The 27,782-nt window shown below is 46.2% G+C and overlaps 1 protein-coding gene across 1 annotated transcript; it reads right to left on the reverse strand.

Annotated features, from left to right (window-relative positions):
- Window positions 1–298: 298 nt before the first annotated feature.
- Window positions 299–26,497, reverse strand: POU6F1 (POU class 6 homeobox 1). The gene is made up of 10 exons (XM_015405652.1): window positions 26,435–26,497; window positions 24,598–24,808; window positions 20,194–20,315; window positions 17,774–17,999; window positions 15,629–15,867; window positions 13,382–13,510; window positions 9,785–10,006; window positions 6,245–6,383; window positions 4,544–4,718; window positions 299–1,822 (listed from the first exon to the last, which is right to left on the reverse strand). The coding sequence occupies exons 1-10, from the start codon at window positions 26,486–26,488 to the stop codon at window positions 1,477–1,479; spliced, it is 1,863 nt and encodes a 620-aa protein (XP_015261138.1). The 5' UTR covers window positions 26,489–26,497; the 3' UTR covers window positions 299–1,476.
- Between the last annotated feature and the right edge of the window lie 1,285 nt (window positions 26,498–27,782).

Genomic DNA, 27,782 nt, shown 5'->3' on the forward strand with positions numbered 1-27,782 from the left:
CTCACTCCCTGAAACTCTGTGGTCAGTGCCGCCTCCTGCGGCTGCCGTGTTGTGGCTGTGCCCACCACCCCATGTCAGAATTCCAAAGGTGCCCAAAAGGCTAAAAAAGGTTGAGGACCCCTGATTTAGTGGAAATGAACGTTCTACTTTCCAAAGTAGGGGTCAAACAGAGACGGACAGTCTCCAAAAGCCTAGACCAGGGGCAGGAGGAAAGAGGAAGAGAGGTTCAGAAGATCCAGCATGGAAAGGCTTAACTCAAGTTTCAAAACCTGATTTTATTATTGCAATCCCCCAATTCAGGGCCTGTCCCCCTTCCATTCACCCTTGAACTACCAACAATTCTGTATGGGTGATTGATCTCAGGTCTTGTGGTTCTCACTGCCCTCCAAGGTAAGGGATCTACTTACACCCCCTCACCACATTATATATCTAAGTAGTGGCATCATCCCTTGGCCTATTCCTGTTGGGACCCTTCCCATCGCCAATAATGACTCTTCTGATAAAAACCTGAGCCAGGATCATCCACCCAGGAAGTAATTCGAACTTGGAATCCACTGGACCCATAGCTAATTGGCAAACACCGACCTATAAAAGCCAATCCACCCTTGCTGCGTTTGCTAGATTATCCTTGCTGCCGACAGCCAGTGCTGTTGAGGGTTTCCAATACCACCACTGCCAAGCTTATCAAAATGCCGAAGAAAGAGCAGATCAGTGTTGACGGCTTCCCCCTTTTTCTCAGCATGCTTCTGGAAGTGAGAAGTTAATCTATCCATAAAAACATACAGACAAACAAAAACAAAATAGTCTGGGAATTTGGCAAACCCAAGGGTCCTAGCAGAAATAAAAAAATATTTTTTCCTTCAGTGATTTAAAAAGGCTTTTAGTTGAATAGTGCTCTGTAATAATAATAATATCAATAATAATAATATCAGCAATAATAATATATTCACAAGAAAAAAAGATATAAATTATGCCACTACTCTGCTTGGATGCTGTTAACTAGATCTGTTACCACATATGAAGAGATAGCAGTGTCTGTGAAAAGAAAATTAAACGGAACAAGAGTTTCACGAATTTTTTTTTCTTGAGAAGTGACAGGAAATTTATCGTGGGCACTGTTCCGGTGGTCCTAACGCTACCTTTTCAAACACACAGGAAGTCCTTTTAAAATTAAAAAAAAGTGACCTATCTTTTTTTCTGACAGAAAGTATCTAAATGTGTATGTATTCCTACATCCTTCATCGCTCCAGTATGACACTCAGGAGGGAAGGACACGGCAGAACATGTACACAACTGGGTCATGTGAGGGAAAAGGGCACGGATACATTGAAGGGAGAGGAAATCCTATTTCATTCCCTCAACTTCAGTCATCATCATAGAAGGACCGGCAGGGTGCAGGGAGAAATTAGCCACAAGGTGCTCAGAGCAGCAACAAAAAGGTAGGAGAGGCTCTCGATCCTAGCCTCATCCGTTCCCTCAAGGGATCTGAAAGACGTTAAGTTTGCTGGTGTTTTTGAGTGTCTGTCGCCGGTTGCAGAACCAAACCCGGACCACTTCGCGGTCGTAATTGAGCTCCTTGGCAATCTCTGTGATCTCCTGGCCTGTCGGCAGGGCGTTCTTCTCAAAGTAAGCATTGAGGGCCTCGATGGCTTGTGGCGTAAACGATGTGCGCCGTTTACGCTTCTTCGAGGGCTCACCGCCCACAAACTCCATCAAGTTCTGCTGACCCTCTTGGTTCCGTAGCTCAGCCTCGCTCAACCACTTTTCCAGCACAGGTTTTAACTTCTGGGCGCTCTTGGGGGTGATGTCTAACTTCTCAAACCTGCAGAGAAAAAGTCCACAGAGGAACATGAGAAGGTGAGCCAATTTCACAAAGTTCCAGACAGGATAGAGGTTATACAAAAACTATTTGATGTCGCCAAAATGGACAAATTATCTTGTATATTAAAAGGGAAAGATGAATCTGTTTATGAAAAAAACTGGACTAAATTATATAAATGGAAATTAAAACTGAAGGGTTAGGAAGAAACTGATTTACAGAGTACGGAAGGAAAGGTGGCTGTATGCTCGTCTGTTTAAATTCTGTATACATAAGCCACGTGTTGTTTGGGTGTTGGTGTGTAGAGAAAAATGCAATTAAAAAAATATATATATAAAAAAAGGTGAGCCAATTTCTTCTTAGTTAAGGCTAGACAGAGTAAAAGGATACCAGCACAGCCACTCTCTTCCTTCACCTAAGGGGGGTTTCCACAGGAACCAGTCCTTTAGCACAGACTAGAACGCAAAGGGCGGAATTCCACAAACGGATTCCCGTGTGCACAACATTCTGTGTGCAAGGTGATGTGCCAAAACTACTCCTCACTGTCTGCTTGCGCTAGGTGAAAATGATCCTACCTCCCTGCTATCTTTTTGGCATGTGCAAGGCATAGCACAAAGTATTTCCTCTGATACAATTTCAATGGGAAATAAAATTATGCAGACTGTGTGCTGTATATCCCACTGCTCCAAAGGCAGTTAGTTCGTTAAAAATTACACTGAAGTGTCATGTGTTGCTACAGTCATTGCACTGTTGTCTGAGTAAGCAGAAATGCGTTAAGTACATCTTCTTTTCTGTTCACACACTGCAGGATCCAACCCACCACCCATGCATTCTATGTTTTTGTAAAAATGATGCTTACAACCTTCTGATCAAGCAAACAGAATTCAGTGTGTTACAAGTGGTGACCCGTGATATTCGAAGGAAGGGGGAATCGTCCCCAATGCTCCACTGCAGCTCCCACTTTAAATTAAATTAAATTTAAATTAAAGATAAGTCAGGGATGGGATCCCTCCTGTAAGTATCACAGCTCCTCCCTCAGTCTACTATCTAACAGCTTTAATTTAAATGTAATTTGAAGGGGGAGCTGCAACAAAGCCCTGGCAGTGATGATGGAGTGCTTAGAGCTAGGAGGGGGAAGGGTTCCCCACCCAATGAGTATCGTGGAGGCTGTTCCCCCCCCCCATTGCAGAGGCAAGCTCCTGGCCTCCATTGCAAGGCCAGCTGCATTACCACCTGTCCCACCCTCAATGCTGGCCAGCCCTGCATGGATCCTGACCTTCACCACGGGGCCTGTTGAGGCTTCCTCCATTGCAGAGGCAAGCTCCTGGCATCCCTTTCCAAGAAATGACTCCCCAGTTCTTTAGTGCAGCTGGCCTCCATCACAAGGCCAGCTGCATTGCCACCCGTCCCAGCCTCAATGCTGGCCAGCCCTGCATGGATTCTGACCTTCACCACGGGGCCTGTTGAGGCTCCCCAAACCCCTACCAGTGAGCTCAGTGTTGCTCCCATCCTCTCACCCCACCAATTAATCCTGGTGAGCTGGCACGGCCTCTGACCTTCCCCACCAGGCTCACTCCAGCTCATCAAACACCTCCACCTTCACAGCTGCTGCAGGCAAACCTGGCACTACACCCCCCCATCAATACCAGCAAGCCCAGCGGGGCTCCTGAACACCCTCAGCCCGTTGTGGCTCCCAGCCTTCCCCCCATGGCTCCACTAGGCCCATAGCAAGTGCTGGTGTCAGCTGCTGCCAGTCCTGGAGCAGCAGCTGGCATCCTACTCTGCTGCAATGCCCAGCTGTAACCACTTTCCTAAAGTGTGTTGTCTGTACATGCACAACTGTATGGGGGGGGGTGGTGGATTTAAATCCCCCTTAAAAGTTTTTTTTCTGCACACCTGGGGAGTCTCCCAAGTGTTCCCCACAAAGTCTTTAGCCTCCATGTGCCCTCTATCTGCAGATTGAGCTATCCGCAGATTGGGGGGGGGCGCATATGGCAAATACTATACAGACAAGTGGGGGACCATGAGATTTGCATGGGAGAATCCCATCTCCCACCCCCTCCAAGCCCAATGTGGAGCCCCGGGCTTTCTATGGCTTGCCGGAGGGGAGGAGACTGTGCTGGCTCATGGCAAGCTGCAGAGAGCAGTGGCAGAGGGGAGTCTCTCTCCCTCCCAGTCTGCCACATCGCCACCAGGCCCAGCCAGAGGTAAGAACATAAGAGAAGCCAATGTTGGATCAGACCAATGGCCCATCCAGTCCAACACTCTGTCACACAGTGGCCAAAAATACAAGGTGCCACCAGGAAGTCCAGCAGTGGGGCCAGGACACTAGAAGCCTAAACGGGGTAAAAGGATACTTTTTTGGGGGGGATTTAAACATCCACTGTATTTTTTTTTAAACATTTAAGATTTTTCTGTACACCTGGGAAGTCCCTCCCCAGTGTGCCAAAAAATCTGTTTAGCTTCCACGTGGTCCCAATCCGTGGATTTAGAGATCCGCAGATCGCAGCCACGGGTGGCTAATAGTATATAGATAAGTTACAGAGAGATCTCAGTCTATTTATTTTACTACTATGTTTTAAAGAACTGGTGAATAGCCAAAGAAGTACCTTAAAATACGTAGAACGAGAGACTCTGTGCCCTGTGTGGCAATCTCACAAACTCAATATGTAGTTTCAAACATGCTTCCTACAAGAGGTCCTTCTCCAAAAATCTTGGACTTACCTGCATATTGCAGATTGGCTGTACGCAGGTCCTTCTGTTGCAGTTAAAGCTTGGCCCACCTGGGTCTGCGTTAGACCTAGAGATAGGCGTCGGATCTTAAAGTTCTTGGCAAACTCTCGAATCTCCTCCAAGTTTATTCCATCTTCATCGCTACCACTGTTTGGAGGTTGAGGTTCTAAATGCAAGGAGGAAGTCGGCGGAGTCAATAGTCAAACAATGGTGATTCCAGAAGAGTAACTGCGTTAGACTCAGAGGAGACATTACATCTAAGGCAGGACCACTGTGGACTTTCAGCCAGACAGCAGCTGCAAGTTTGCCATGGGAACTCAATCCTGAAGCACTTCAGGGGCCCAGTTTGAAACAGAACCATGGTATGGTGGGAGCAGGGGCTTCAGTCTCCTCCCCCCTGCCATTTCCTCTACCTGAAATGGCTCTCGGAGTGTCATCTGCCCTATCGGGGGTGGGCTGCATGTACACTGAATGCTTGCATAGGCAGCCCCCCACAGGGCAAATAACAGTCCTGGGGCTGTTTCAGGTAGGAAAAATAACATGAGGGGAAAGTCAAGCCCTTCCTCCCACCATGCCAGGGTCTGCACTCAAATCAGCCCCCTGCAGTTTTTCAAAATTGGGTTCCCACAGGGACCTCACAACTGCTTTCTGATTGTAAGTCCTCATGGCAATCACATAACATGTACTGTCCAGTTTAGCCCTTAATCTGTAGCAGGTGAACAAAACAGGAGTCTAGCAGCACCTTCAAGACTAACAAAATTGATTCCAGCATAAGTGTTCATGGACTTCATCAGATGTCTTGAGAGAGTTGGGCAATTTATATACACAAAAGAATGTGGAGTTGGGAGGGGAGATGAGACGTCCCCTAATGGAGGCTGGTTCGAAAGATGGAATCCAAAGTGAAAGATCAGTTAACTGACAATGAATGTGAGACATTCATGGATCAGAGTTCACTTCATCAGATGTCTTGAGAGAGTAGAGCAATTTATATACACAAAAGAATGTGGAGTTGGGAGGGGAGATTCCCCTAATGGAGGCTGGTTCAAAAGATGGAATCCAAAGTGAAAAATCAGTTAACTGACAATGAATGTGAGACACACATCCATCCCTCCACTTTTCTGTTGCGTGCATGAATAGACTTGATGGATTTACCTTCCACCGCATCTGATGATGTGAATTCATGAAAATGGCACACTGGAATACATTTTTGAGAAGTCTTTAAGGGGCCAGTAGTCTCCTGCTTCATGGTCAAGCCAATATAGTTTGTTCCTGATTTACAGACTCTAGCTAAATTAGATGGAAACCCCAGCCACACATAGCCATTGCTGCTGCAGCAATGCAGACTACAAATTCACACTGCCAAAGAGCTCATGATGACTTCATCCATCACCACCAAGCAATGACTAAGGAAGAGAGCCTGGCTTAAGCCGTGCACCTTGAACTTCCCAAGTTAGCATGAACGGAAGACACCACCAGCCCAAGTAGGCTGGGTGAAGCTGGGTTCCATAGGCGCGGAACAGTGAATGCCTGAAGCAGGCACTCCCCCTTGGTGGTCTCGACAGGAATTGCATCCCTGGCACACAAACTGCAACCACCCCAGAGCCAGAATCTAAGTCCCTTTCTGTTCTACGACTCACAACCCCCACCCGCCACCGGGCCTAAAAATAAACCAGGGACCCCAGAGATGCTTACTGGAAACCAGTTGGCTGACTGTTGGGGTCTCTGAGCAGGTGATGGGGACGGGAGCAGAAGCAAGTTTGGTCGCAGGGGGAGGGCTTGCGATGACCACAGCCGGCTGAGTTAATGTCGGGGCAGGTTGAATGGGCTGGACCTGATGACGGAGCAAAAGAGAGTGACGTTCAGTTGCAAAAATCCTGAGCAAAACTGTGGCTCCCACTCTGACAAACCACCTAATTGGCAAGACCGTGTGCAGCTGTGGCCAAGCGAGCCCAACCCCCCCCCATCAGAACTATGCAGATTTTTCCCTAATTTTTGCCAGTTTTGACGATATACCAAATATGAACGATGCATCCTCTGCTCTGTAAATTTAGGCCTGTCATATGAAAGAGAGTTTCCAGAAGGTACTGGAGGTGCAGAGGAAAGGTTAGGGTTGCCAACTCCATCTTGGGAAAATGCCTGAAGATTTGGGGGCCTGGGGAGGGTGGAGTGTGGGAAGGGGAGGGAACTCAGCAGGGATGTAATGCAATTGAGACCACCCCCCCAGAGCTGTCCTTTTCTCCAAGGGAATTGATCCCTGTAATCTGGAGATCAGTTGTAATTCCAGGATATCTCCAGGCCCCACCTGGACGTTGGGAACCCTAATCGAGGGGGCACAGCCTCTTCCCGGCTTCTCAGGTGAAGTCGCAGGATGCAAACCAGCCTGTCAGGAGCCTTCAGCTTTCAGTCATACCTCCGCCCTCTGACGTGTACGGAAAGCTTTCTGCTTTATTGTAAAAAGTGTGTGTTCTTTTGCTTCTCCTAAAGGTGAAAAACGGCTGCACGGATTGGAGGAAAGCTCCTCGGTGACCGTTGGGTCCTGGGGGCTCTGGGTCCAAGCTCGGTGAGGCAGGGTCCTCCAGGGCATGGCTTTTAGCGAGCCTGCCCCACACCTGCTGCTTAAGTCCTCCCCCTCGGGGCAGGATGCCACCGGGCTCTCCAATCTCCCCCTCCCCGGGTAGGATTCATGGAACGAGCATCCCTCTTGCCCAGTGGGGCACCCTGTAACAGGCACCACCCAATCAGTTGCAGACTTGCAGCAATGCCACTGAGCCCCCCCCCCCCCCCCCCGGGGGGGAGCCAACTATTTGGACTGAAGACAGAAACACAATTTCCTAGGCAACCCCAACACTCTAAAAGTATTATCTTCAGCGTTATTCTGGATGAGGCTACTCAAAGTTGGTTCATACATGACACGTTCAGTTCGTCAACTTGCAAGCATGAACGGGCAGTCAAAGATTTCACAATACCAACAGAAGCTTCATATCACCTCGAAAACAGTATGTTGTAACGGAGGCAATTTACAAATTCAGTGCAGAAGCCAGTTTGGTGTAGTGGTTAAGTGCATGGACTCTAATGTGGGAGAATTGGGTTTGATTCCCCACTCCTCCGCTTGCAGCTTCTGGATGACCTTGGGCAAGCCATAGTTCTTTGAGAGCTGCTCTCTCAAGGACAGTTCTGGAAAGAGCTCTCTCCGCCCCGCCTACCTCACAGGGTGTCTGCTGTGGGAAGGGAAAGGAGCTTGTAAGCCGCTCTGAGACTCCGAGTGAAGGGCGGGGTATCAATCCCATCTCTTCTTCTTCTACAAATTCAGTGGGCAAGTCATTAAGGATACCATGAGGAAGTGGAGAAAAATCAGGGCATCTCTGACCCTGTTTGATGCAGAATATGCTCTGTACATGGACAGCGGCAACCTTTCCTTTATTCTTACATCATGTATTCCAGGCCTGAAAACAGGTTCTGGTTCTTCTGACTCCATAGATGACAAAAGAGAAGTAAAACTTAACATTCCAATTCCCCCCCTTTGCTTTGATTTCATGTTCAGCACACTGCATATAACTTAAATTTTAAGAAGACAGATGGCCTAAATCTTAATCATAATCAACATATCTAACTATTAAAAAGGTCATTCTTTAGTGGTTAGACATATTCCAATCAACACATTCTAATTAACACTTCATTTTCACCACAATTATACTTGCTCAAAGCACATGTTTGGGAAGGGAAACTTGTATGGAATAGGCCTGCTTTCCTAACAGTTCCAATCAACATTCACACAGTCTTAGAGAGGTGGATTGATAATTGAGCCCTATTCACTGTCATTAGAATCACAGGGTGTGGGGTTTTTTTTGTTAAAAAAGCAAGTTTCTAGCTCTTAAGGCTGCAATACCAGCTAAGACCCAGAGGGAGCTCACAGTAAGATTTCTAAAAGTTCCTAGTTGGTGCTGAATGCCTTCCACAGCTTTTTTTGTCTCTCTCCATGATCAGTAACAAAATGTTAAAAATAAACAGATATATGGAAGTCTGCTTGATCTGTACAGGATGCAGAATTACTGTTGACACTGGTTCAGAGCATAGCACCAAAGCCACAGCAAAAGACTTGTTCAAGTGTAGAGCAGGCCACAGCTAGCTCCCTTCCCAATTCATCTGGGCCTCCTTCTGGGTTTCTTCTCTCTTGCTCCCCTAGCCAGATCTGTGCCAGCCCTGCTACCTTCTCTCCTTCACCACCGCAATATTCCTCCTTCCCACCATTCACCACTGCGAATTTGTGCCAAGGGTCTGGCTCAGGAGACAGGTGGGAACATCGTAGAGTGAAACGTATCACCGCTGACAAACCCCCCCTTCCCCTTCATTGATCTTTTATCAAGGCCGTGAACTGAACTCCTTTGAAGTTGCAGATAGGTAGACACGTTAAGCCTGCAGCAGCCAACGAGAACAGGAACCCTGCAGAACCCTGAAGAGTAACATTAACGCCTATTCACCGTATGTTTGAATAAACACTGTCAAGTATTCAAGGAGCCCTTGGATCCTGTTTCCATTTTGCTCTGTTTGAAGTGGCAGCACTTCAGCCTCCAGAACAATGCCCAACAGGATCCATCTCTTGGTCAAAGGAAGGGGAGTGACCGATTTCACAGCAATCACGTTTTCTTTTGAAGAAAGCACTATCTGCAGAAGACCGTGAAAAAAGATCTCATGGAAATTTAAACACAGGCCACTTCTTTTTACCCTACAAACTGACTGAGGTCCATCAGAAGATGCAATGCTGGAAATAAGCACAGGGTACCTCCACAACTTTCTTTCTTATATGTGCAAAAGCTTCAGATCTGCTCCAACATTCCCTCCGCACTGGGTTTGCCATTTAGAGACAGTCTATACCAGTGGCACTCACTGCAGGGCTTACGGAGAGCCACATTCACAATGACCACCAAGCAAAATAGTTACCAATGGTGGCTGTTTCCAGGTGGGAACAACCTGCCAACCCACAAGCCTGCTTCCCTGAAACTTGGGGCAGGTGCCACAATGGGGAACAGTGCTCAGAAGAGCCAGAGGTGGCATATCAAGGAGCCATGGGAGGCTCCTGAGCCACCACATAAGTCTCACTGGTCTAAACGAAGGATCTGCTGGGAGGGAAAAGGGCTGTCCACTGCTCTGTCCTGTTTTGTGTGTGTTCACACCCTGGTGCACAATCCGCCGCAGATGACTTCTCTAGCACACCTTGGCTAGGCTGAAACTCACTTCGCTTTTTGCCGGAGACTCTGGGGTGCTCGGTTTCCTGACGGCTGTTGCCGTCTGGATGGTGCTGCTGGCTAAGGTGGCAATGACCTGGCCTTGGGCATTTAACAGCAGCTGCGGTGCCACTGCCTGCACCTGCAGATTCTGGGCTGGCAATGTGGCAGGGGCAGGGTTTGCCGTGGCAATGCCAGCTGGGTTCACCACCCATGGAAGAGTTCCAATGACCTGGAAGAGGAAAGGAAAGAAGAGAAAATATCCATTCAAGTAGCACAAAAAAATCGTTAAATACCCCCCACCCCCATTCCATCTCCACTAGGGATATATAAAGCAAGCTTGGGTAGCTGTGTTAAGTCTGTCTGCAGCAGGAGAAAAGAGCAAGAGTCCGGTAGCTCCTTAAAGACTAACAAAAATGTGGCAGGGTATGAGCTTCCTGAGTCACTGCTCACTTCGCTGTATCAGGCTGTATCTGAAGATGTGAGCAGTGACTTAGGAAAGCTCCTACTCTGCCACAAATTTTGTTAGTCTCCAAGGTGCTACTGGACTCTTGCTCTTTTCTAGGTATATATAAATGTGCATTTTTGTTTGCTTTTGTATGTTGTCACTGTGATCCTCTTTATTTTGCCCGTTTTCACTCATGCTGTTTCTGATTCGTTTGCATCTTTCACAACATTTTCAATTATTCTTACTTCTTTCATGGCTTTTGTATACCATCGATCTATTTCTATGCAGTCAGTGTAAAAACACAGGCAACCATTTTAATGATATTATTTCTATCAAATTTCATTAACTTGGTTGGTAAAAAAAACAACAACCACAGAACCAATGTCAGAAGTCGGAATTTTTGAACTGAAAGGGTATGAAATCAGCTTCGCCAGACAGTATCCTGCAAAGTTAGCAGTCTGTCAGCAAGCTGCCAAATTTCTTTTATTTTGGTTTTCTCATGTATGCGCTTGAGTGCTTTTGCTTTCATATGTAGACCTGTTGATGCGCTTAATTGCTTAGCTGCTGGAACGTGTATATCTCTCAAGGCCACAGGTGGTTGCTGCTGGATAGTTGCTTTGGTGATCTCACGGAGGGACGTGGGAAGGAGATATGTTATGCCACCTAGAAGCGTTTGCTCCCAGGCCCGATGGCACGTGCGGGAACTCCCGCAATTGAGCCTCAGCTGTTTGAATGTACTGTAACCTGTCATGCTCGTTGCTTTCCCCCCATTCCTAACAGTGATCCTGTACATGCACCTATAGCTTCAAATAAAGTAAAACCTTTCTGCAACAGTGTACTTCATTGATGCTGTGGGGAAGCCTGACACAGTCTTATCTTTAAATAATCTTGGGAGATACGTATTGGTAGCTGGATCATCTAGATCACAGAATTTTTCTTTACATAATTCCTCAAGAGAGGCATTGTCCGTGCCCAATCTCACATTGAAGTCTCCAAGCATTATAACGGAAGCTCCTGGGTAATCACCCATAGGGGAAGCCATATATGCTTCCAAGGCATTCCATTTCTCCAGGGTAAGATCTTTTCTGTTGGAGGGCGACATATAGACGTTAATCAAAATTATAGATTGGGTCTTGTAAATCAGAAGGAGAGACACTGCTAAATCCTTGAAGTGTGAAATCTCCCTACATTGAATATTCATATTAGTGGTGATAAGAATGGCCAAACCTCCTTTGGGTCGGGTGGGGCCATCACTCAGGGAGGCTTTTAAGGAGTAAGTGTGAAATCCTTGAAGTTGTATGGTCCTCCCAGTCCACGTCTCCTGGATTGCAATTATATGGAATTTACTACGGAAAAAAGGATTATCTGCTGAAGTTGCCAAACATCTAAACCACCCAGTATGAAATCTGGTGGCATCAAGAGGGGCTGGGGCTGGTGGGACCAAAGCAGGAGAGTGAAGAAACAAAGGATAGGGAGAAACACTAGCAAAATAAAACAAAGATCGAATGCCACCTTAAAGAATAACATTTATTTCAATGTATGTTTTCGTGGGTCATAGCCCACTTCATCAGGTATGTGACAAAAATGTACTAGGGAATTTTGTGGGGCAAGTGAGGAAGCAGCCAAGGGTTAGTGTGACTTACACTAGGAGACTCCCAATTTCTTATCAAACAAATAAAGCATAGATTCACAACAGAGCCACTGTTTTCCTCCTCCAGCTTAGGAGTAGAGACAAGAATAGGTTGAGCCACTGTTTTCCTGCCACTGGAAGATGTTTCACGGCAGCCATTCACAAGATGGCCACAAGAACAAGAGAGGAATGAGAGAAGAGTGATCTGTTTTTTGCAGTTCCATATCCGTACCATGAGAACACAGAAATCGGTAATGTGTGCAGGATTCCACAGGATGGGAGATCACAGCTTCCATTCCCCCCCCCCAAAGCGTTCCTAGTCCTCATGGTCACAAAGACTGATTTGAAAGACGTCAATAGTTAGAAGATGCAGAATAAGCTATAAAAAAAATAAGCAGGCACATTTGTTTCATCCACATAATTTATACAGCTTTTCTTGAACAAGTATCTTGTTCCTTTTAAAGCAGAATATAACAAAGCCCTTTCCTTTAGGCAACATCTGAAAGATTTTCCAACAGATTCTCTTTTTGACACCTTATCTGGAAAATCAACAAAGGAGATTTTTTTACAGAGCAATTATAAAGTTTGTAAGAAACAGACATATCTATTTTTGCTTCTGTATAAACTGTACTGCCTTTTAACATTTCATCGAGGAATACTCCATTACCAAGCAAACAGCGTCCACTGGATTCTCTCAGACGGCTGTTAGATATTTGCCTCTTGTACCTTGCACGGTGTGGATTACACTGTAATGCAGAGAGGGCACCCAGGTATGACACCATCAGCTGAGGCACCCAAGACGGGTTTGATAAATAAGGTTCTCTCTAGGACTGCTACAAGCACTGTTTCTAATGGCTAATACTGAACATGACCCAGCCAAAATTCAGCTCATTTCTATCCTGCTGGTTTTAAAGGGAGGATCAAGTGTGTCAAAAGTGATGGGATTCTTAGCTTCAGTATTTTCTTAATCCTTCTAAAAGCAACACAAGAAACAAAAAAGATCTTAGTGCTGGCCCTATGTATTTATTTAAATTACGCTTTGAACTTTCGTGCATTTCTTAAAAGTGTTCCTTGATTCCAATTCAAAAAAGGAGGAACTGGTGCTGTCTCTTCAGGTCTTCCGGAGATGACTTTTTAAGAATTATTACGGAATGCCTATGAACTGGCTTAACTGTTGCTGCTCACTAGTGCTGTCTGGAAGATTTCTAACTGTGCAATCCTAAACAGAGTTATACCCTTCTAAACCCACTGACTTCAACCCAGAAGGATGTAACTCTGTTTAGGATTGCACTGTTAGCACCTGAATTGGTTTTGACTGCTGTTTTTATTATCAATTTTTACAGACTGATGGTTTGCCATCTTGGACACCTTGTTTAGAGGCAGAAAGTGGGCATATATTTAAATAAACTAATAAAATATTAGTGTGTTAGTGTGCTTGCTTTTTCAGACAAGGGCCAACTCCCAGGTTCACTTCCCATCTGATTAGTTGTTTTTGCTTTAAGTGTGTGCTGAAGTCTTATGGGACTTACCTGCCCCTGTGCATTTGTCAGGATCTGTCCCGTAATCCCTTGCACACTGGGAATAGTGCTTGCAATCACTGGTGTGGCAGCCAGGGAACTGAGGAGCTGGGTTGGAGCCCCAAGAGAAGCCGCACTGAGCTATAGGGGGGGAAAGAGAAAAGAAGCGAAGTTAAGCATTAAAACATTATGTTATTCTGGATTCATATAAATAGTGGAATCTATTTAATCCTGCCCTTCCTTACAATATTGTTCTAAAGAGCCAGTTTGGTGTAGCGGTTAAGTGTGTGGACTCTAATCTGGGAGAACCGGGTTTGATTCCCCACTCCTCCACTTGCAGCTGCTGGTGTGACCTCACAAGCTCTGGCACAGCTGTCCTTGAAAAAGAGCAGTTTGTGTCAGAGTTCTCTCAGCCCCACCCACCTCACAGGGTGTCTGTTGTGGGGAGGGGAAGGGAAAGGAGTTTGTAAGCCGCTCTGAGACTCCAAGTGAAGGGCGGGGTATAAATCCAATCTCTTCTCTTCTTCTTCTAAAGACTGCTGAGATAATGCAGGGATGTCCAGCCCCAAAGCAATTTCACCTGACTCCCAAAAGATCTTACTAACTTTTAAAATCAAATCGTAAAAGCTTGCCCATGGTATTGGACTGGATCTCCACCACACAATTCTGCGGACACAAGGGTTTCCGCTCACAGAGCACAATTATCCCGCCTCCGCCAGCAGCCCAAAATGTCCCCCCCAAACTCCATCACTATAAGTGGCTTACAGCACTCTCTCCTTCTCCATTCTCTCCTCACAATAACCCTGTCAGGTAGGTTAGGCTGAGAGCATGTGACTAACTCAAGATGAGTGGGGATCTGAACCCCACTCACAGCATAGCATTCTTAAGAAGACAAAGAGTTGGATTTATACCCCGCCCTTCACTCAGAGTGGCTTACAATCTCCTTCCCTTCCTCTCCCCACAACAGACACCCTGTGAGGGAGGTGGGGCTGAGAGAGCTCTGAGAGAACTGCTCTTGAGAGAACAGCTCTGAGAGAACTGTGACTGACCCAAGGTCACCCAGCTGGCTGCATGTGGAAAAGTGGGGAATGAAACCCAGTTCTCCAGTTTAGAGTCCACCGCTCTTAACCACTACACCATACTGGCTCTTAACCACTATACCACTACTGCATCTCACTGGCGTCCTCACTGCTTATTATGATTATTTATTCATGCTATTTTCACAATACAAAATGGCCTTAAACTGTGGTTGGTGGTAACTGATTAGGATTCATCACGGCCTTCCAGGAAAGATTCTGCAGGCTGCCACAGGGGAAGCAAGGTCTGTCTTGCCTGTCATGCTGCTGCCTTTTGAGACAAATGCGAGTGTGGCGTATTTACAGTCAACCGTTATCATTACAAGAACAATTAGAAATCCCAGCATCTTAGGATCCATGCAAAGCATATAAATAATAAAAGCAACCCAGCCCCACATGGCTTGCTTCAGGCATCAATATCCCAACAACAGACAGGACCCATCGTTCCAATTCCCAGCTTGTGCCGTGACTATTTATTTATTTAAAGCCTTTATGGGCTGCCTTTCTAACTTGTGGTACTCAAGGCAGCTGACTATGTAAACAAAACAACAATTATAAGAAATACACAGACCCAGATTTAGCTCATGCTGTCCTCTTCTCTACCGCAGTATGTTGGAATTGCAAGTTGCTTACACTTCAGTCATTACAGAGTTAAATGTTGTTTGTTAGGAAACGGGATGTTACGTTACATAATGTATTCAACGGCAGGAAAGTTTGTGGGAGTTGTTCACCCTAATGAAGTGACCTGTAACCTTTGTACTGGTCAACTAACATCTTGTTTGTAGAAATGCTTTGATCTAGCATTCATGTATTCACAAGGTTTATGGCTCTTTGTGTGAACCAGAGAGGAAGTTCTCTTCTAGAAGCCACGACAGTTAGAAAGATGCAGCTGTTAGCATAGTAGTACTGAAAGTAACTGCAAGTATGTAACCTTTTGTTTTATTTCTTTTATCCAAAGTACCTTAGCCATGTTTTATTTTGTTTTATAGTAAAGATATTTTTCTTTTACTAATGTGTGCTCTTGTGTTTGCAATACGACCATCGATCCTGAATCTCAAAGAATCCCAACACAGTATAATCTTGCCGAGCACAGCAAGGGGGGGGGGGACTGAAAACTTCCCCATTCCTCCCTGCCCTTAAACTAGCGAGCAATTCCTTGTTTGCAGAGGTTTCAGCTCCTTACTATTCCGGGGTTAAAGGCAAATCCTGCCGGCTGAACTGTGATCTGTGTTTGCGTCTCCAGCGGCTTCGCGACAGGCGGTGTTGAAGCGGTGGTTGCCTGTGGCAAAATGGCCGGCTGAGTCTGAGGCTGGAACACGGTCTGTGTTTGAACCGGGGGCCGTGGCTGGACTGTTTGCTGTGTCTGGAGAGTCTGGGCTGGCTGAAAAGGGGCTTGTATGGCCGTGTTTAGCACTGCAGCAGCTGTGGAAGCAAGGGCAGGAGAGAGACAGAGAAAGACTAAATATCCACCATAATGCTGCACTTTTCTTTCTCCAGCCTTATAAGTTAAAAAAAAAAACACTGCTCCTCAGTTTGGGGCACGTATGACACCTGCGCATCTAAAACATTCAATGGGCGGGGAAATGCAACTTAAGGCCATTAAAAGGAGGTGCTTTATAGCTAGCCAACTAGCTGGATAGATAAACAAAGTGGCATCTTTCCAAGTAGCAGTCTCTGCTGGCGTAAACATGTGAAAGTGTTTCTATTGCACAGAACTCCATATCTGTCACTGTCAGTTCCTTCCTGCTGCTTCAAGAAGAAGCCAGGTACTGCTGGAAGGCAAACTGGCAAGGAAGCAGGCAGCTGCACTGAACTAGATGTGACGTCACAAGTGCTCTTGTGTCAGCTGTCTTAACCTACAGCCACTGCAGTCATTCAGAGGCTTTTGAACATACATACAGAGGGTAATTCGTAGGCTCCTATGCAAAATGGTCCACAGTGACAAGTTGCGCCTAGAGGGTTAATTTTTTTCAACTATATCAAGTGTCCTTTTCCTTTCACAGCCTCTTGCAAATAAAAACTATTCTCACAAATTACTTACCAGAAGAATAACCTCTCTCAAATCATATTCTGGTGAAACTGACCAGCACGGAGTTTGTTGCTGTGAAATATTCTACTGTAAATGTTTATTGATTCAAAGCCAGCGGCAGTCTGCTTTCAAAAAAAGATCCGGAGGTGGCTAACCATGCATTCCTATGCAAAGGTATTCCCAGTCTAAGTGCAAAGATTTATTTTCTTTTTCTCTCTTTCTTTCTTTCTTTTAAAAAAACCTCAACGTTATCAATGGGCTTAGACTGGAGTGAATAACTTTCAGTGCAACCGTAAGCAGTCACACCCCACTGAAGTCAATGGCTTAGAAGGATATGATTCTGCTATGCCCAGTACACACAGGATTGCGCTGTAAGGTATGTTAATGAGTCGCAATTGATACGATGGCTGCAAATAAATGTTATGGACACTGGAGCTTTGATGCATATGTGGAGCTCCCTCTAGCATGCAAGGTCTTTCCCACTCATTTCAGGGGAAGGAGCCAATAAACAAGTGTATTTCTTTGTACCAGAGGATCCATTCCCTCTACTGAACTGAGTGATGAAGCCCGTTCCCAGCATGCACAAGGATCTGGCTCAGAACCAACAGGCCCTAATATACATAGTTAAACCTGCTGAGTTCCCCTTCGTCTCAGCTGGCGGGTCTAAAAACCACGCCAGCAGCTCTCTCCAATTAGCACCTCCCATACACATGTTGCCTTAGTGGGAAAACCCCCCCCCAAATTTAACAATCCTACATTTCTTTTAAAGAACATGGCAAGCTCTTGAACACATGACACACTCCCTTCTACTGAATCAGACCGTAGGTCCCTCTGGGTCAGTACTGTACAGTACAGACCGGCCGCAGCTCTCCAGAGTCTCAGGCTGAGGTCTTTGAATTTTACCTCCCACCTGATCCTTTGAGCTGGAGATGCTGAGGACTCAACCTGGGACCTTCTGCATGTCAAGAAGATGCTCTACCACCAAGCCACAACCTTCCCCCCCACCACATGAAGCTGCCTTATACTGAATCACACCTTTGGTCCGTCAAGGTCAGTATTGTCTAATCAGACCAGCAGCAGCTCTCCAGGGTCTTATGCAGAGGTCCTTTGCATCACCTACTGCCTGGTCCTTTTCACTGTGGACACCAGGGGTTGAACCCGAGACTTTCTGCATGCCGAGCAGATGCTCTGCCACTAAGCCACGGCCCCTCCCTCCCTCTTCCACAGGTGCCTGGGTCTGGCACAAGCGACTGGGACGCTGTCACGCAAGAAGGCCATCCTGCAGAAGAGTGCGGTTACCTTGCAAATTGGCTATAGGTGATTTGAAAATTCCGCCCGTAGGAGAGGCGGCCGTCAGTCCCGGAAGGGCAGCGACCGTTGCTGCAGGAAATGTCCACACAGCCAGCCCCTGCTGACCTGCCACTTGACCTGCAATACTGATGGGGATAAGAAGAGGTTGAGTAACTGCCCCTGCTGGAACCATTACGCCTGTCACAACTGTTGCTAAGTTTTCCTGAGTCAAGACCTGCAAAAGTAAACGAGATTTAAAAAAGAAAAGGGAAAAAAAAGATCAACGGCACCGCAGACAGCATCAGCGCAGCAGCCGCAGCAGCGAGCCCACGGGAGGCCCAGCCCAGCCAGGTGACCCCTGCCTGAGATGCGCCACGTGGGGCTTTGCACCCCGGGCCAGCAGCTGGACAGACGCAGCTCTGTTAACGCCCAACAAGGGGGGCTGGTTGCAAAATCAACATTGGGGAGCGGGCAGGGACGTTCTGCAGCAGCACTGAAAGATCGTGCTAGGCTGTCTGCACACCACACCCTTTGCTTTGGAGCACGACTGTCTATGGCGCGGGTCCCCAACGTGATGCCCACTGGCACCTGTCGACACCTTTCCGGGCACCCGCCAGGAGTTTTTAGAAAGTGGGCGGGACCAGGCGGGGCTTTGCACTAGCAAAGCTTCTGATTGGCCACTGGATTGGCAGTGCAGATTTTTAAAAACATTGCTTTGGCAGCCACTGCCACCCCAGCACAGGTATCTTCACTGCAGGAGTGAAGGTATGCTGCGGTAGCCAATCTGTGGCTGGCTCTGCCTCCTGCGGCAGCCATTTTGTGGCTGCTCCCACCAGGCCGTGTCAGAATTCTAAAGGTGCTTGCAGGCTCAAAATGGTCAGGGACCCCTGGTCGACGAGTTTTATGTTGGCAGCACTGACATTTTTCTTGGGGAAAGGACAGTTTGCGCCTTATCCCAGGCGGAGTCATTGGTTAGTGCCCTGCTTGCTGGTGTGGCTGCGGGAAAGATTGTCCCTCCTGACAGGAAATCATTTTCCCACAATGTTCTCCACACTGTTTGACAAGAGAGTGTACGAAACACTGGATTTGCTCTCTGAGAGGGGCCACGGGTGATGTGCTGGCGGGGAAGCAATACATTTTAAAGCAGAAGGCCAGAACCCTCCCTGCCAGTGGAGCTATGCACCAGAAAGCACCCGAGCCTGCTGCTTCAGGCAGCAGGCTGGAAACTTATTTATGAGAAAAGCTATTCGGTTCTCTCAGCAGGCGCAAACTGCACACCCACAAAGACCAGCAGTAGAGGCAGGAGTGGGGAGAGGAGGATTCAAAGAAGAAGAGCTTGGAAAAAAATATATTAGCTCTGTTTCTCCCCCCTCCCCCCATACTGGCCACGGGTGGAGCATTCACACAAATGCTCTGCCCACGGCCACCCATTTGTGCCAGGGAAAATGAGGATTTCATCCATTTTCTCCAGCTCAAAGGGAGGAAGGGTGCATCCTCCTTCACAGGTATGCGTAGGGCTAGTCTGCCTACTGGTCACAGACCGTGATTGTTCCTGGGACCGCTGAGAACGCCAAGAGTCAAGCTGCCAATCAAGCAAGAAGTCTCTTGACTTCTGGCTTCGCAGGAGATGTGGGGGGCCTGAACTGGACAAAGGTCACAGCTCTGGGGGAGGAGGGTTAACTGTTTCCCCCATGCTCTTCCTTGATCAAAACCATCCCACCCAAGACCTCCTTTTATTTTCCCCAAAGCTTGAAGAGGGACAGCTCCTTGCTCAGAGGATGGGAGGGGATCTACTGTTCTCCGAACCATTTACTCGTGATAGCTGTTGCTCACAGCAGTCTGCAGTGAACAGAGCTGGGTGTCTACTTCAGATCCCAGGGGAAGGGAAGCTTCTCCTCAGCAAATATTTCATAGTGGGCTCTTTGGTGCCCATGGCTCTGAAGAGGGCAGGACCTGGAAATATTCCTTTTTAGTTTTATACCCTAACAAGGGTTGGCACGGTTGCATTGCACATGTCCAGAGCTCTATCCCTGTGCTAAGAAACACACACCCGCCAATGACAATGGAAAAGTGCATTTGATTTCTACATATCAGCAAACTTAAAAATATAAATTCGTTCCAGAACACTAAAGCTCCATGTAATGGGGTATTCCCAATACTAGAATATTCAACGTCCACAGCATTCTGGCCAGATGAAGTACCACAATTCCAGAACATTCCGAAACTTTAAGGATCCCTCAAATAAGGGACTGTTGGCAGTTCTGCTGCTGTGCAGATCTGAGGCCTGGGTCTGGCTCTTCCAAACCACGGCCATGAATCCCCACCTACCTACACACCCCTCAATGCAGAAATTGAATGCACTATTTCCTGTGTTCACTGCCTCATGCGATACCTCCCACATACCCAACACAAAACTGCAGGGTAGTTACCTGTGGCGCAGTTTGCACTGTGACAGGTGTGAGAGTTTGTGTTTGCTGGCTTGTCACTTGGCTGAAGGGGATGACTCCTGGGACAGGTGCAGGAGTTATTTCCGGTAATGTCTTTACTTCACCTTGAAGAGAACAAAACAAGGGTTGATCTCTGAGCCATAGAATGTTGGACCGAGTTAATACCACTGAGTGACAAAAGGTGGAACTAGTGGGCAGGGCTTGAAAGTACTTCCCGGGACAGAAGGCTACTGAGGGGCAGTTTGGAGTAGGGAAACAGAGGGCAGGAAAAGGTTGTACCTCCATCCAACCACTAACAGAGCTCTGATCCCAATCATCCCTCTGTTTAAAAGGGGCCATGGGAGTAGGCATGCGTCTAATTTGGCCCTAGACGTTTTGTACTTCTGCTGAAAAACACTTTGCACCCTGAAATTCATAGGGTTGGATCCAGTCCAAATTTGGCAATTTCTACCGATTCCCCCTTCCTGCTGCAGACACCCCCCCAGTTGATCTTCAGCTTCCCCTATTCTTCAGGAGCTGTGTTTCGTGGTGATCAACGGACTGCAGAGAGAGGCAAGGAAAGTTCTGTTCTGCAGACGGAAAATTTAGTCTTGGTCCAACTCAGTGGAATTTCCACTAATGAAAGGGGAGGGGAGACTTTCACCAATTCTCCCCACACACACTGCAGATCCCCATTTCACCCCTCATACCGTTCCTGTCCCCCCCAAGAAAGATCAGTCTGAAAAGTATTTCAGACTCTTCTAGATAAATCTAGAGGACAGTTCTCCATTACTTTTTTTAAAAAGTATTTTTTATTGAAGAAAGGGTTCTCCCCGTGTAAAATGCTGTACAGTAAAACCTGAAAGAAAATGAGGAAGAACAGAACCTTCACATTCACTGCACACTAAATGGATGACAAAAGACAGGACAAATTATCAAAGAAGTCTAGCATCTAAACAATCCAAGAGGTAGACAATGGGTTAGTGACTGTAAAGGTCTAGTTTTTTTTCTCAATAAATAACTGACAATTAATGGGGGGATGCTAACAGATGCTTGAAGTGTCTTTTACATTCATTAAAAAAATGAATTACCCCAAACAGAAAGGAATAAAAAATATATCAAAATATAACAACAACGGTGGCAAATCTACAGATAAACATCTATAAAGGGTTTCCAAATATCTAAAAATATGTTCAAGAGCAATGTTCCCACACATTCAAATATTGATAAAGCTGTAAATTCCTCAATCCACTGGATTACTGGAGGTGGGCATTTATCTTTCCATTGTAGTAATAGAAGTCTTTTAGCAACAGGAAGGGTATGGAGGATCCATTTTTGTTGACTATCAGTTAGTCTCCAGGTGACAGGCAAATAGTTTAAAAGTACACAAGCATCCTCAAAGATCAATGAATATTCTAATACAAAATTGACATGAGAAATTACTTCCTCCCCAAAAGACCAAATAACTGGACAGGCACAAAACACCTGCTTAAGACACATGTCTTGTAGGTTAGGTAAAGGTAAAGGTTTCCCTTGCTCGAAAGACAGTCGAATCCGACTCTAGGGTTGCGGTGCTCATCTCTGTTTCCAAGCTGAAGAGCCAGGGCTGTCCAAAGACATTTCCGTGGTCATGTGGCTGGCATGACTAGATTCCAAAGCACAAGGTTACAGCCCCCCAAATTAGACACTCTACTTTGTACTTTACTAAAAAAATCACTGTGGTGTCTAGTATATCCTAAACATAATGTTTTGCTAAAGTCACAGCTTAAGGTTCATAGAAACAACAGGTATAAAATTTAGGGGTATACTCATTGCTTTGGCAAAATAGGGCGATCTAGTTCCTTATTCCATTGATTTCTGAGACTTTTATTATATTTATTAGTCTGCATCAGATATTTATAAACAAACATTGTTGGTTTCATTTTCTGCATTGATTCAATGAGAGTTTCCAAGAGTAAGGGAGACTCTGAAACACTTCGTGCTGCAGGGCCATATTTAGATACCAACAGATGTTGCAGTTGTAAATACAGCCATTCAACAGAGGTTGACAGGTCATATCAAGATCTTAGCTGAGAAAATAACAAAAACTCGTTGTTGTAGGCTATTAATTGCTCCAAAGTAAAAATTCCCCATCTAAGACTCCCCCAAAAAAGATTTCTTCCCAGTTTTTTAATCTGGATTGGCCTATAGTGTTAATTTAGCATGTGAAAATGGGACATTTTCTGCAGTGTCAAGTTTTCCCCTGCCTGCTCTTCTTTTCATCCGTGGCTTTCCCTCGTTTCCGCATTTGATTTCTCCCTCCCAGGAGCAAAAACGCAGTTTGCCTCCTCTTGCAGCGCAGCATGGGAATTCACAGAAACAGGGAAGTCTGATGCTGCGGAGCAACAGGGGACAAACTGCATTTTTGCACCTGGGACTGCAAAAACATCTGTGGAAACAAGGGAAAGCAGCAGAGGAATGCAAGTGTAGGTGCGGGGAAACTTGATACTGTGGGAAACATCTGGGTGAAATTGATATTGTCATGACATTATACACCATAATTCTCAAACTGCAGATAATGCAGGAGGAACTGGATCAATTTTAGCATGACTAGACCCTAATGCATTCCATTTAAAGAGGGACGCCAGACAAGAAACCTCAAAAAGGCGGATAGTTCAACTGAGAGGAGCAATCCCAATAACTGATACAAGTTAACAGATTTGCCTGATGAGATAAACTAAGATCAGGAAAACCTTTATTCTTTATTAAATGGGAGTTGCATCCTCTTTAAAGAAATCTGAGGTGGTAAGGAACCTCACATAAATTTCCTAAATAAAGTATTAATTTAATAAATACATTTACAGGTTTGTTTATTTATTTGTGTTATTAATAGTTCGTCTTTTTCACCGGGACTCAAGGCAGATTACACAGAGTGAGTCACTGCAATCAACAGGGTGGGACATTCAGTAAACAATGAAATAGGATTTGGGTTGTAGTGCCAACCAGAAATCTAAAAAACAGAATTTAAGCAAATAGAACATATACAATCTGAGTTATAATGTTCATTTTGAGTGTATTTATTTTATCTCATAAAAAAGGTTTAAGATTGCCCACCTGCACAAATTCAAGGATGTATCAACAATCAACTTGTTAAAATTTAGAATAATCATGTGCTTAATATCTCTAGGAAACCAGTGTTTCAACTTCCAAGAAAAAGAATTACATGTGGGCACCACTAAAAATGCCCATCACATATATATTGTGATATATTATCTCCCAAAGGCATCAACTCAAGATTTTGTCCAGTTAATCAAATAACCAGATAAATCCCCAAAAGTACTGATAACTTTAATTACTTAATACAGGAACGGAAGAGCAAGGTTCCACAATAAACAACTAAAGATAATCTACATAAAGAATAATTTTAAATTCAGGGGGTTACGCACAAAGCCATGAACATTATTATTTTGTCTGATAGCACAAGCCAGAGATTCCAAGCATAAATCAAAAACAAGAGGAGAAAGAGGACAGCCTTGTCTAGTACTTCTCTCGAGGGAATGGCACAGAAAACTTGCCAAGCTTCTCTCTGAATCATTTTGTTACAAATATAGCCCCATTTTTGTGCTAAAATCCCTCTTGAATAATTCAGTTTTGCACAGTTTGTGGAATGCTAGAAGGGAGGGAGCCTTCCTGATCTCACTGGGCAGGCCATTCCATAAGGTGGGGGCCACAACAAAGAACACAGGCATACAGGCAGTTGTTGATTTTGCCCATCTGCAGGGTGGCACCCGCAGAAGGCCCAGCTCAGAAGAATGAAGCTGCAGTGGTGGAGCATAGGGCCTATAGCGTGCTTTCATGTGTGTTGCGTGTGAATGTAAGATGTGTTCCTCTTTGTCATGCCACCACCCCAAAACAAGGACGCTGTTGCGCGATGTCCCCCGCATTATGGCGTCACCTGGAACTTACATCATCAGGTCAGCGACATTGCGTGATGAGGCTCTGTTTTTTAGGCAAACTCTATGGTTTTGAAGCCAAAAAACCATAGAGTTTTTGCCCCAAAACCAGAGCATTGTGTGCAACATCCTGCCCACCCCCCAAATCTCCCCACCATGACATCGAGGGGACCTAGCAACCCTAAAAACAAAGATAGGCCAAGAAATGGGAAACACGGGAACTGTATTGCCATCTTGGATAGGTTTAATTTACTGTTCTGTTGGTGTTTTTAATTATGTATTAACTGTATTTTTAAATGTTTTACAAGGTTGTAAATTGCCCAGAGCCTGCTTGCAGGGTGGGCAATTCATCATCATCATCATCATCATCATCATCATCATCATCATCATCATCATCACAACAATGAAAGAGCCTCTTAACAACAACAACAACAACAACAACAACAACAACAACAATAAAGAAAGAGCCTCTTACCACCCGAACTGGCTTGCATCTTCTCTGTGTTTTGTTCCACTCCTTCCTTCCCTGTTTCACTGAGCTCTGGAGGGCAGCTCACGGGAGCGTCTCCTCCCACTGACGCTGTTGTAGTTGTGTCCAAAGTTTTCCCTGCGTTCTCTGCAGGGAGTGGAGCGTCCACCCCCACCTCCAGCACCCTGATTGTCTCATGACCTGACATCACAATCACCTGAAGAGAGAAAGCAAAGGAGGAGCAGGATATGAGTGGGCTCAAATCCCCAAAACCATCGACAATGAGAAGAGACAATGGTGATCTGAACCACCAATTCTTCACGAGACCCAGTGTGGTGCAGTGGACAGAATACCAGGAGACCCAGGTTCACATCCCTACTCTGCCATGGCAGCTGGCTGGGGGACCTTGAGCCAGCCACTCTCTCAACCACACCTACCTCACAGGGTTGTTGTGAGGATAAAATGGAGGTGAGGAGAAAGATATAAGCCACTTTGGGGACCCAGTGGGGAGAAAGGTGGGATGTAAATGAAGTAAATAAAATAAAAATTAAATTAATCAGGTCTTTAGCTGAGGCCCCAGAAGAAGCGTCATGGCTAGGGCTGCCAACCTCCAGGTGGTGGCTGGAGGTCTCCCGCTATCACGACTGATCTCCAGTTCACCTGGAGAAAATGGCCGCTTTGGAAGGTGTACTCTGTGGCATGATACCCCAACTGAAGTCCCTCCCATCTCCAAACTCCACCCTCCACAGGCTCCACCCCCAAAATCTCCAGGTATTTCCCAACCCAGAGCTGGTAACCCTAATCATGGCCACAGGGCAGCCTGGATGCAACCTGCGGCCAAATTAGACATCATTATACATGACTGATGGGAGCAAATGGGGTTTCACGGTATTTTTCTTTTTAATGTTGGACCATGGGCCACAAGGGAAAGGCAGGGTATAAATATTTGAATTCATTAATCACCACCACCACCACCACAGTACGGTTCAGACACATACCTGCTCATTAACTGTCATGGGTGCTCCTTGTGGGGGAACCGTTTCTGCATCCATGATTGGTTACTGGAAGGAGTGAGTGGCAAAGTATGATGGGTCACATGCTGCAGAGACAATGGATGCTAAGGTTGCGGAGGCACCTGTTAGGAAAGCAGAAACTCACTCAGTTCCAAGCGACAAGGATATGAACCAGACTCTACTTTAGCTTCCCCCCCCAAAGAAGCAGGACCCGCGATACTCGTGGGGCGGAAGTATTCCCCATTGCTCCCGAGCCACCAAGGCTTCTTGCCACTGCCACAGCCCACAGCACCAACACTGGTGAGCCCTGAGCAGCTCTGAGCCACCAGGCCCGCCAGGCTTTCCCCCACTGCCGCCAACAGCAGCAGCAACAGCCATGGCTTCCAGCCACCAGTCCCGCCAAGGCTCCCCCCCTGTCGCGACCAGCACCAACAGCAGTGAGCCCTGCGCGGCTCTGCCACAGATCCCAGAGGTAAGTGCATTCTCTGCGCATGCATAGGGAACGCTTTTTTTACTTTTGGGGGGATTTAAGTATCCCCCGTATAGTTTCTTTAATGTTTCAGATTTTTCTGCACATCTGGGGACTGCTCCAGATGTGCAGGAAAATCTCTCTGCCCCCCAAGTGCCCCCGATGTGCGGATTTAGATGTCCACACGGAGGGGGCAACTTGGCTATTAGATATATAGATTATACATGACTGATGGGAGCAAATGGGGTTTCACTGTATTTTTCTTTTTAATGTTGGACCATGGGCCACAAGGGAAAGGCAGGGTATAAATATTTGAATTAATTAATCACCACCACCACCACAGTACGGTTCAGACACATACCTGCTCATTAACTGTCATGGGTGCTCCTTGTGGGGGAACCGTTTCTGCATCCATGATTGGTTACTGGAAGGAGTGAGTGGCAAAGTATGATGGGTCACATGCTGCAGAGACAATGGATGCTAAGGTTGCGGAGGCACCTGTTAGGAAAGCAGAAACTCACTCAGTTCCAAGCAACAAGGATATGAACCAGACTCTACTTTAGCTCCCCCCCCCCCATGTTACGGGTTCCCCAATACCTGCTTCCTTAACAAAGCCTTCCTTGAACCCCTTAAACCTCACCTTACCCCACTGTTCCATTACCACCTGTTACCTACGCTCATGGTCAGAGCAGAGAAAAGTAGATCAGTCCTTAGTGCTTTAGAGAGAGACATCTTACCATCTGGGACCCTTCCCCCACCCACCAAAAGTCCATTTCCCTTTTGCTATCATCCATATTTCGTGGTCAAGCTCTCTGCTATGGAAAACTCTATCATTGAAAATGAAACAAACAAACAAACACCAGGCAAACTTGTCAAGAGGACTGAGTAGGGTGTCTTCCCTCAGAAGTTCTTCATTGGGTCACGTACGGTCCCCGACTGCCTCACAGAAAGGTAATTGCCTTAATACGAACCCAATGCATTTTTTATAACACGTGTCTCTGTGATGCACTTAGCCAGCTTGCCTGAACGACATTCAAATCTACTTGATGCATGCGGGGAAATGCTCTTGTTTACGCAGCTTCACAGGAGACCACACGTCCGGACCACTGAAAGCGTCAGAAGCTGCCAGCAGCCAAGTCAGAACTTTGGTGACGTTACTTTGGACAAAACCTGCTATCAACAGTGTCACATGCGCTGAGTTTTTTCTGACCTCCAAATAACTGAAATTGCTTTGGAAAACCTTTTAGAAAGGCTTTTCACTGACAGGTGAAGCCTGAGGCAGCCTTCAGGGCCTGCAGCACTGTGTTAGAGTGTCCAATGAAGACTGGAGAGTCCTGGGTTCAAATCAACAGTCAGCCATGAAAGTTCACTGGGTGACCCAGAGGCAGGCAGGCAGGCAGGCAGGCACTCTCTCTCCACCTAAGCTATCTCATGAGGTAGTTACAAGGGCGGAAATGGAGCAGAAGGGAACCTTCTATGCCAGGAGTCCCCGGCCTATTTCACCCTGCAGGTACTTTTGAAATTCTGCACAGGGTGGTAGGCGCAATCACAAAATGGCTGCCAAAAGAGGCAAAGCCAACCACAAACTGTTAGGGAGTGAGGTTACACATAACTCGAATAGTAACTTTTCAACACCTCAGGTCGAAGCTGTTTAACAGAATGCCTTTTAAAATGACCCTCTTGTTTCCAAATATTTTCACACACACACA

The sequence above is a fragment of the Gekko japonicus genome, unplaced genomic scaffold, assembly GCF_001447785.1.
Source record: "Gekko japonicus isolate JY-2015 unplaced genomic scaffold, Gekko_japonicus_V1.1 scaffold4642, whole genome shotgun sequence".
NCBI classification, from domain to species: domain Eukaryota; kingdom Metazoa; phylum Chordata; class Lepidosauria; order Squamata; family Gekkonidae; genus Gekko; species Gekko japonicus.